This window comes from Micromys minutus (genome assembly GCF_963924665.1).
Source record: "Micromys minutus genome assembly, chromosome: 7".
Lineage (NCBI taxonomy): Eukaryota > Metazoa > Chordata > Mammalia > Rodentia > Muridae > Micromys > Micromys minutus.
In genome coordinates, this window is record NC_137976.1 from 73,982,067 (window position 1) to 73,992,208 (window position 10,142).

The window sequence follows — 10,142 nt, forward strand, 5'->3', positions numbered from 1 at the left end:
TGTATTTATATGTAATAAATAAATCTTAAAAAAAAAAAAAAAAGGAGGCAGAGACTGGGGTAATGCGTGGTGACTGTTCTGTGGGGAGAATTGTCAGGAAGCCTGAGGCTGTCAGTTGGTGAGATGGGATAGGAGGATCTGAGGATACTTGGAGGGTTCAGGGTTGTGGGAGGAGGCCTGACTCACTCCACAGCACATTTCAGAGACTTTGGTTAACTCATGCCTGCAGGCCCTTAGATCATGTCTCTGTCACTTGGCTTTACCTGCCCTTCAGAGCTCAACTCCCCACTGAAATAGCCCATGGACCACAGACTACAGTCACCTGTTTTTGAATCACCCCAACCATCTGTCTCTATGTGCTCTAATAGCTGTCCACACGGCAGGGTCACCTCAACTCCTGAGCTGTCCTTGAAAGGTTCTCATGGCCCTGGTTGTCCACACAAGCCACCCCTCTGAGGACCAAGCTGCCTTGCCTGTGCTGTTTTCAAGCTTCTTCATTGCCAGAGGGACCTCTCAATTCACCGCATTCACACTGCGGAATGACCTCGGAGACAGCTGGGTTCAGGGAGTTTTATCCATTGACTCCTGTTTGCCCTAGGTCAGTTTGGCAGTGTGTGAAGAAGCGATTATGTCCTTTTAAAACAACATCCCCTCAGGCCCTTTCTAGAATGTGGCAAAGTCAGGTGGTACAGAAACCACCAGTTGAGGAGGAGAAAGGTTTATTCAGCGCGAAGTCTGGCAGGAGACAGGGCCGCTCCACCACTCCAGGCTCTGAAGACTCAGGTTGTCTCACCCTGGTAGTACTGGCAGCAGTTTGGCCCCATGTGGACTCAGGTTTGCAGAGCTTGGGTCTGGGAGGTTGGGCAAGAGTAGAGGCCAAGGCCAATCCAGGCGAAGGCGAGGGCCCTCCAGCAGGGACCTGTAAAGTTTACAGGTTGTTGTTGCTCCGCGCCTGTCCTTTCTTAGGACGCACCGCCTCCGGCGGACTCGGCTACCAGCGGGGCTGTGAGCGAGAACTCGCGGATGGAGCGTGCGCGCGCACGCGCGCGCAGCCTCCGCAGGCGACCCAGTAGGATTGCCAGCAGCAGCGCGTGTAGCAGCCCGAGGACCAGCATCACTAGCTGCGCCACCAGAGTTCCCCAGCAGAGTAGGCCGGGCGCGCACGCGGCCCGCAGCTCATCCTCCGCCACGTAGGGCAGCAAGCGGCCGCGCAGCGCCGGGGGCGCGACACAGCGCAGGTCGCGGTAAGGCGCGCGCTCCGGGCGGCCGGCCAGCCAGGCGCGCAGCGGCAGTAAGTTACAGTCGCAGCGCCAGGGGTTGGCGCCTAGGTGCGCTGCGCGCAGCGCAGGCAGCGCGTCCAGAAGCCCGGGCGGCAGCGCCGTCAGGTTGTTGCCGGTCAGCACCAATTCGGTGGTGTCGGGAGGGAAGGCAGCTGGCAGCGAGGCCCAGGTCAGCCCGCGGCGCCCACAGTCCACGAGCGTCCCTGCGCAGCTGCATGGCGCGGGACAGCCAGAGGCTGGGCGGATGGGCGGCGCAAGCAACAGAAGCAGCAGGCTCAGCGCCCCGCGCGGCCCTGGAAGAGAAGCGCTGGGATGAGCCGGGAACATCACTGGGAACGCTGGCGCTGCTCCCGCCAGCTCCTAAGGCCAGGCCCCCACGAGTCCGCAAGTCCCTCCACCCCGGCCACCCTAAACGCTGGCTGGAGTTTCCTTCCACCTCTGATCCAAGCTTTTGCCTATTGCTGCCCAAACCAGAACACCTGCTAAAGTGGCTCTTCCCAGAAAGCTTCAGACCCAGCCCTAGAACTCACGGAAGCCCATGGTGAGAGGATGGCGGCCTACTTCGTTCGGGAGTGGTGTTGGCCCGAGAGCCTGCCTGAGTCTACAGCAACAGACCACAGTTCTGCCGCCTGGCCAGAAATAACTCCAAGCCGGCGCACAAGGGCATTGCGGAGGCAGATAGGGTACTATCGCCTGGGCCCGCAGGCAAACCGGGCTTCCGCCCCCGCCCGCTCCCTGTGGCTCATGGAACACTCGGACACTCGGTTCACCAACTTTGTTCTCCTGTCACCAGGACAGGACGCGGCATTCACAACAGAACAAAATGGAGCATGGGGTGTGTGGGGTAGAAATCATGCAGGTGGAGAGATGGAAGAGGCCAAGGGTTGGAATCCCTGCGGAACAGAGCTACCTGGGAAGAAAAGACCTTGACCTATGGGTGGACGAAAGTAATCTAGGCATAGGGGACTCCCGTTCCTGCAGCCCCTGGAGTTCTTCAGGTAGACCCAGGAAGGGGCGCGACTGGTGTAACACATCGCAGCTCTGCCTTCCTTCCAGAAGCCTCTAGGTCTGGGGTCTTCCTAAAGGTCTCGGCCTCCAAACCCCGCCGCCGCCGGCTCTGATCCTGAACAGAGCATAATTAGGGAGAAAGGGAGGAAGCAGCCTGTTTCCACGCTCAGTAGAACATTAGTGTATGCTTTGTAGCCATTGGAACCGAGGTGGGGGGTGCTCCCAACTCCACTCTGCGGCACTAGTTTGGGTAATAGGCCCGAGATCCTGCATCCACGGCCCTCCTCTACCCTGGTTTATTCGCCCGCTGGGGGCAGTGATCTTCTAGGAAGGGGGATTTTGGAGGTTGTGCACAACTTATTCCCTTCAGACGGGAGGGGAGGTGCGGGGTGGGACGGGGGGCAGGAGGTTCAGGAGGTGCTGTGATTCAGAGCACTCTGGAAGGGTGGATGCTGAGAATAAATTAGGGTCATCTGGGGGCTGCGGCTCTGTGGCTCCAGGTCTGAAGAGTCTGGTCAAAGCCACTTTGGATTAGGGTTAGGTCCAGGCCTTCTGAGATCCAGATAAGCCCAGGGTGGAATCCAGGACAGTCTGGGATCCAGGGGTAGGAGAGGCCAGCCTGAAAATGGCCGGCTGGCTATCCTTGGCAACGTGGAGCTGGGGCGGGTGTCACCGTGGAGCTGGGGCGGGTGTCACTGGTCTTGCATCTGCTGCTTCATCTTCTGCAACATCTCCTGCATGCGCCTCAGCTGGGGGTGGGGGTGACCCAAGTCAGTGAGAAAACACCGGAGGCCTAGCCCTGCCCTCTGCTCCCCCTCCCCCCAATGTTGGCCCTACTCCTGATATCCACCCACCTCTTCATCCTTCATCCTGATGAGCTTCTCCGTCTCTGCGTCTGGTGTGGGCAGTGGCAGTATAGGGATGGGGCTGTCCATACGGCTGTCCTGTGTGAGCTTGCTGTGAGGGAGAGAGCTGTGCTTGTTGGGAGGTTCGGGTTAGGAGGGCGGGGATGCCTAAGTTCAGGACAGGGAGGCCTTCTGTGGGGTCAGCTCCAGTGGGGATGGCCCACCTGGTCATCTGCTGGATGCAGTGGGCGCGATAGTTCTCGTAGTGCACGTCACACGTCACATCTTTGAGGTCGTGCATGTGAGTGCGGATGAGCATGTTGCGGAGCTTCACAAAATCGCAGTGCGCCTGATTCTCCACTGTGGGCAGAAGCCAACAATGAGTAGGTGTCGGTCTAGAGGAGCCTCCCAGCCCTCACCCGATGCCTCCTGCCTCATCTCACCTTCGACGATCCCCCAGGGGTACAGTCGCCCCCGGACCCGCTGCCCCTTGGCCTCCACCACAGTGTTGCTGCCAATAACGGCGAAGGGCGCACTTTCCTGGGGAAGAGGACCCAGCCCAGCCTAGTCTGTAAAAGCAGCTCAGAGGCCATTCCAGCACTGGCGCCACCCCTCCCACGCACTTCTCTGGCACTGGATGCTTCCCGGAGTTTCCTCCACCGGTCAGAGCTCACTGGTAGATGACCCTGCCCATCTGCTTTAGTTCCTAGCCTAGCTCTCTGTCATAACTTCTCTGGCCTCTGGGGTATTCAAAGCCACCATCCTCTGGAACTCCAAATCTATCTCAGGGCCACCAGGCTGATTCTCGGAAAGCAGGTCAGAATGGTACTAATAAGTGCTGTAGGACCAGGGGAGGGTCAAATGATGCACCACAGACCAGACAGGGACACAGTGACTTCCTTATCCTGTAGCCCAGGAGATCGGGGCACAGTCCCTCTTCTAGGTGAACAAGTGATTCCTGCTCTCACCATGTGGCACCTGGGCGCTCAACCCTCCCCCAGTGTCTGTGTGGCCTCCAGTGCTCTGCCCCAGCTACCTCCTTGCCCCCACCCCTCCTGGTTACATGCTCACCTTCAGTTCCCGGTCCTGCTGCTTGAAGTCTTCATCTTCATCTGAGTCACATTCTGGAAACTGGTACACGTGGATCCCAAACTTGTCGATCTCCTCCCGGATCTGCAGCAGGAGAGAGCTTGACTTGGCACTGGCCAGCTCCCCTGGAGGTTTTGGCCAGACCCCCTAGGCTGTGGAAGACTTACTCTGTCCTTCAGCTTCCGGATCTCACTGGGGACCAGGCAGTCAGCTTTGGCGATGAGTGGCACAATGTTCACCTTCTCATGTAGCGCCTTCATGAAGCCTACGTCCACTGGCCGCAGTCTGCAGAGAGAGGGGGTGGGGTAGGCATTGTTGGGGGAGGGGTGACAGGAACATCCACCCTGAGTCCCGGCACCAGGATGGCCACACACCCGTGTCCGAAGGGGGAGATGAAATACAGGCAGCAGTGCACGCGGTTGTCCTGGATGTTCTTGCGGTTGAGGCCGCTTTCATCACGGAAATACTGCTCAAACTGCTGGTCCACGTAGTCAGTGATGGGCTTCCAACTGGAAGCAGAGGGAGGAGGCTCGCTCTAGGAGCTGCCTGCTAGGTCTTGGCAGTTGGGGGCTGGGAACTTGTTCCTCACCATTCAGAGTTGTTCACGGCGTCCCCAAACCCGGGCGTGTCCACAATGGTGAGCTTCAACTTGACTCCCTTCTCCTCAATGTCAACGGTGTGTTTTAGGATCTCCACTGTCTGGTTGATGCGTTCTGCAGAGACAGGAGAGGGAGTGTTTGCCGGCCATCTCCACCTTGGTTTGCTGGGCGGTAAGGGGTCCTGTCCTTACCCACCCCGGTGCCTTGGCCTCAGGCTCTGTCTGGCTGTTTATTCCGGCCACTCCTCACCACCCACCCTTGCCCCAGGCAGCCTGTAAGGTGCTCTCTGAGGTTTCTCAGGGCAGGGTGGGCGTATTGGTGAGGGCTGCTTGAAGGTCACTCACCCTCCGCACTCAGCAGTTTCCGGTCCTTATACAGGTCAGTCAGAAAGAGACTATGGACAAGGGTAGACTTCCCCAGGCCGGACTCACCTGGCCACAGGAACAGTGAAACGAGCTGGATTAGACTGGGTCTGAGACAGTCTGACCCACGGCCTCATGGGCTCCACGTACAAGTTGGCCACTCACCAGCCACCATGAGTGTGAAGTCGAAACCCTTCTTGACTGACTTTCGGTGCACCTGGTTGGGCAGCGTGGCGAAGCCAACGTACTGCTTGTCGATGTCCTGAGGGCAGGGGTGGTTGGGGCAGGTCAGTGGCATATCCTAGATCTTCAGTGGAAGCCTTATCTCTTATGGTGCTCAGATGAGCAGAAAGCGCAGCCCCTAGCAAGGGGCATTTCATCAACAAAAATGGGGTAAGGCTGTAGGGCAGAGGCTGGAAGGAGGAAGGTAGGTGAGGGGGTGGCAGGCAGGCGAAGGCACCCCATCCCAGCCTCAGCAGAAACCCAAGACTAGGGTGGAGAATGAGGAAAGTTAACCCCCTAGGGGCATCTCCTGAGGTGGGTGGTGGAACCCACTGAGACCCTTCAGACACATTCACGGACCTCTATAGATGGAAATAGCCAGACCTCAGCACAAACTCATCCCTGGCATATCCAGGGGTGGGTGGCTCGTCTGGCCCAGATCCAAGCTTGGGGGTGGTGGTTCCTAAAGCAGCATCGAAGCGAGTGCTATTTATAGACTGCGGTACCGAGCCTCCCCCGCCAAAGGGTCTGCGTTGCTGGCACCTATTCCTAGTGGACATCTGCCCCAAGAGCCCCTGCCACCTTCTGTAGTTGCCGGAGGGTCTTGACCAAGCAAGACTGATCATATGACCCAGATTCTATCCTTTACACACACACACACAGACACACACACCTTGAGCCGCCTCTGGGCCTGGGTGCGCGGCGACAGCAGCTGCTCCACCAGGCGGTCCTGGGGTGCTGCCAGTGAATCCATCGCGGCGACCCCGTGGGCCCTGACGGCCTCGTTCCGACCCTACACCAGGGTCGGGCCAGTCGGGGCCAGGGATCTGGAGCGACTCGCGCTGGGTAAATTTGCTCTTAAGCCCTCTTCTGTCTCAGGTTTTGAAGACGCGAGAACTGAGGCCCCGAGAGGGAACGTCGCCCATCTGGTAGGCCGCTGACCTCAGAAGTCGTGCGAGCCATTCCCTTGCCTTTGCGCGGGGACCGCGAGCTGTGGCCGCTCGAGGCTCAGCAGCGGCTCCAGTGCGAGCCCGAGGCGGGGCTTCGCGGGCCCACGGCATCGGCGGAGGGGACCGCCCCGCCCGCCGTCGCCGGGAAACGGTCGCCTGGAAATTGGGCCGCAGGCGGAGCCTCGAGGAAACGGCTGCGATGGGCAGGGCCGGGCAGAGGCGCGCGGGCGGGGACGCCGCGTGGAGCCGGAGCGCAGCCGTGGCACCCGAGGCCGCGTCCCGACCGTCCGTAGGCGGGCGGCGAGGTGTCTGCGGTCGCGGAACTGCCTCCGGGACGCCGCGCCGCTGCCGCCCGCCAGAGGGCGCCGAGGAACGCCGGACTCACGCAACGGCGGGGGAAGCGGCCCCGGCCAACACCTTGCTGTCCTCGCACTTCGCCCGAAAACCTCGAACCGTGCCTCAGGGATCAAACTGCCCACAGACCCGCTCCTCCCCGCTCCTTGGGCTCACTCTTTCCTCCCCAGCCCTGCGCTTGTGCACGTGCCAATGATTGGGGGACCATTCTTTCCCGCGTGGCATCTTCATAAGCGCTGAGAACCGAATGCACTAAAGCCCTGTCACGGGCGAGGGGAATCTCAGCACTTGAGAGGCAGAGGCAGGCGGGTAGACTGGGATGCAGTGGTCAGAGTTCAGATGGCCGGCTTTCTTCAGCGCTTGGAAGCTCTGGCCAGCCCACAGCTAGGCCAAGCTCCTGCCCACAACATGCCATCACTTTAGGTACCACATGTTCCAGGAACCACAGGGTCCTGATGGATTGGGAAGCCATTGGCCCCGAGCCACCAAACTTTTCCTGACTCCTCATTTCCAACCCCACCAGAATCGGAGCTCCAGCCCCAGGGCGCAACAAACTAGACTAGCCAGAGTGGGCAAAGGACGAGACCACCCTCCCCCATGAAGGTACCATTCCTCCTCCATGAAGCTTCACCTTCTTGGCTTCTTGGAGGTGCCTCCACCCTGGGTCTTGCTATGGGGCCCCCCTCAGGGCGACTAGCACCTGGGGAGGAGCCTGAGCCCACAGCTACAACAGGAAAGCCATTCATCTCAGGGTTGAGAAGAAAACCTCCCAGTTCTGGCTTCCAGAAAGTGGTTACTGGTTCCTGCCTGACCTACAGGAAGCCTTTAGACTGAGTTGCAACCCACCCCTGCTCCAACCACTTTAAACACAGCTGTCAGCCCAGCTTCCACCTGGACAGGTTGGTATCTCCAGCCTAGGTAGAGCATCTCTGGAAGACCACACGGATGGCCTTGGCTGGGCCATACCCTGATGCTGGACAGACCTAGTAAGTCTTAGACTGCCTTTCAACTTGTTCATTGGGAAGGTGCATGCTTAATCAAACAGCCTGTTTGAGTATCACCCAAGTATACACTTGGTGTATACACTGTGTATTCCCTAAGGGAGGGGCCTTGCACCTTCTTTTTCTAGTTCCGGAGGCTCAACAAACAATCCTCAGGGATATGAAGCCACACAGCTATCCCCACCTCTTCATGAGAATGAGGCTGCTGAGGCATCGCATCCTTAGAATTATCACTGGTCTCTGAAGCAGCAAAGTCCTCAGCACTGCCCAAGAAGAGGTGTGGGTGCAAAGGGCAGATAGACAGACACCTCCTCCTACACAGACTGCTGCTCTAACCCCCTCCCCCACTTAGAATCAGAAAGAAGCCTGGTTAAGCCCAGCTCTGTACAGCCATATTGGGACCCAAGGTACTGTGTGCTGGTTCCCCAGACCCACGGGGTCCCAGCTCAGACACCAGAGCTCTGGCTCTCTTCTGGGGCTCCCTCTCTTCCTTCAGGCCTGGGATAAGGGGTGGTGTAAGGCTGGCTCCTAACTGACAGAGGATGGGCAGATACAGGCCTGAAGGGCTCAGACTTCATCAGGAAGGGGAGGGGTCTCTATTCTAGCAGCAACAGACCGGAGAACAGGAATGGTGCTAAGCTGCGAGTACCCAAGCCAGGTGACTCAGAAGACCTTCCCGAGGCCCAGGAGAAGCCTAGGTCACTGCCTTCCTAGCCTCTGTCCCCCTCCCCCACACACAATAGCCAGACAGCGTGAGTCCCCATCGGCTTTGTCTGGTTTACTGAGAATGGGGAGGCAGTTCTCTAGGAAGGCTCCTGGGGGAGCCCCTCCCAGTGAGCCTCATCCGTCTTGGGCGGGGCATGTCCCTGCCTGGAGACTGTGACTCTCCAGCTCACCCCATCTGCCAGCTGCTTTTGCTCTGCCTGATGTATGATGGTGGTCTGGTACTCTGGGGTCCAATGCTAGGTGTGAATGTCCATCCCCAGAGAGGCTTACCAAAGCCTTCGGGTGTCAAACAAGGCCTAGCTCAAGCCACAGAGGACATCCCCTTTGGCCACCCACTTCCACAGCACTCTGCTTTCACAACCTCAGCTCCTTTGGATTTTCACAGGTTACCCAGACCAGCTTCACTGTAGTCTGACACTCCCTCTGGAAAGCCACAAGCCTAGCTGTACCCAAGGTTTGGAGGGCTAGTGCTGGGCACTAGGATGACTCAGATGGGGAGCCTTGGAAGTTCCAGATCTTGGAAGAGGCTTGCCAAAGACTAGTGAGCATAAATTTAGGTGCAGGAGAGAGACACAAAGGTGCATGGGCATGAAGCAGAGTAAGCAGATAGGCCCCTAGAGTATTGCTCAGGAGACTGGTGGACCCCTCCCCACCCCCCACTCCCGTTCCTGGCCTGTCATAACTACAGCCTCACCCAGGACCCAGGACACGAGGCCTTCCGTCAGGTTAAGAAGGGGATGCTGGCCCTGGACTAGAGGAGAGGCCCTCATCCCAGCCTCCCTTTCTGGGGAGGTGCCTAGGCCCCTGCTATACAGGTCAGGGAAACAAGCACGGTGCCTACTCTTCCCCTCCATAGCGGCAGTGCTGCTCCTACAGACAATCGATTAACGCCAAAGGGCTGGGTGACGGCCCGGCGGGGGCGGGGTCACGCCTGGGCGCCACCAGCATCGGTGCCACAATGGGTGACAGCCATGGTCTCACTATCGGCCGAGCGGCGCAGCGCCGGTACCTGTTTGTCCTCTGCGTGGTCCGGGTCGTGGTCCGGGTCCGGGAGAGTCCGGGAAGGTCCGGGCCGGCGGGCAGGGGAGAGACGGAGACAGACGGTGAGAGGCGGGCGGGCGGCGGGGGACAAAGGCGCGCGCGGGCACGCGGACAGGCGCTGGGCTCACCTGGGGTCGCCAGCTTGCTCTTGTACCGCAGTCCTGTGCTCATGGTGGCCGCCGGCGGGGGACGTGTGGCGGCGGGCGCGCGGGCGGGGCGCGGCGACCAGCGGTGGAGGCCGAGGCCGGCTGCGGGGTGACCCGCCCCTCCGCGCCGCCACCACCCGCCCCTCCCTCGCGCCCGCCAGCCAATCGGCGCCCGCCGCGCCCACGCGCGACCCGGAGAGGCCGGTGGGGGCGGGGACTAAGGCGTCCCGCTGTGGTCCCCCCCAGGCCTTTGGTTCTCCCAGCTGCGCGAGTGCAGCAGGGCTATTCCCACGGCCTCGTCCGGAACGCCCCCTCCCCTTCCTGTCATCTATCCCTGACCTAGACTGGGTTCTCCCTTGGCTGTCGCTGGAAGCCGGTTGGTTCCTGGGCCTCTGACCTTCCATCATTGTGGCTATTCTGTAAAGCATGTCCCAGGACTGTGCTTCGTGTGTGAGTCCAGGGATATACGGACCCCTCTTCACCCCGTCAAGATACGTTTGGAAGGGGCAGGCCTGGAGC

The 10,142-nt window shown here is 59.7% G+C and overlaps 2 protein-coding genes across 2 annotated transcripts; both read right to left on the reverse strand.

The window, feature by feature from the left end:
* Window positions 1-962: 962 nt before the first annotated feature.
* GP1BB (glycoprotein Ib platelet subunit beta) lies at window positions 963-1,880 on the reverse strand (the record flags this gene model as incomplete). Its single annotated transcript, XM_080918948.1, has 2 exons — window positions 1,811-1,880; window positions 963-1,573 (listed from the first exon to the last, which is right to left on the reverse strand). Exons 1-2 carry the CDS (start codon window positions 1,818-1,820, stop codon window positions 963-965), a joined length of 621 nt encoding a protein of 206 aa, XP_080775074.1. The 5' UTR covers window positions 1,821-1,880.
* A 166-nt stretch (window positions 1,881-2,046) lies between these two features.
* SEPTIN5 (septin 5) lies at window positions 2,047-9,467 on the reverse strand. Its single transcript, XM_080919446.1, has 11 exons — window positions 9,446-9,467; window positions 5,349-5,445; window positions 5,166-5,252; window positions 4,812-4,935; window positions 4,597-4,731; window positions 4,390-4,507; window positions 4,205-4,306; window positions 3,577-3,673; window positions 3,358-3,493; window positions 3,143-3,245; window positions 2,047-3,037 (listed from the first exon to the last, which is right to left on the reverse strand). Exons 2-11 carry the CDS (start codon window positions 5,356-5,358, stop codon window positions 2,981-2,983), a joined length of 969 nt encoding a protein of 322 aa, XP_080775572.1. The 5' UTR covers window positions 5,359-5,445; window positions 9,446-9,467; the 3' UTR covers window positions 2,047-2,980.
* Window positions 9,468-10,142: the final 675 nt, after the last annotated feature.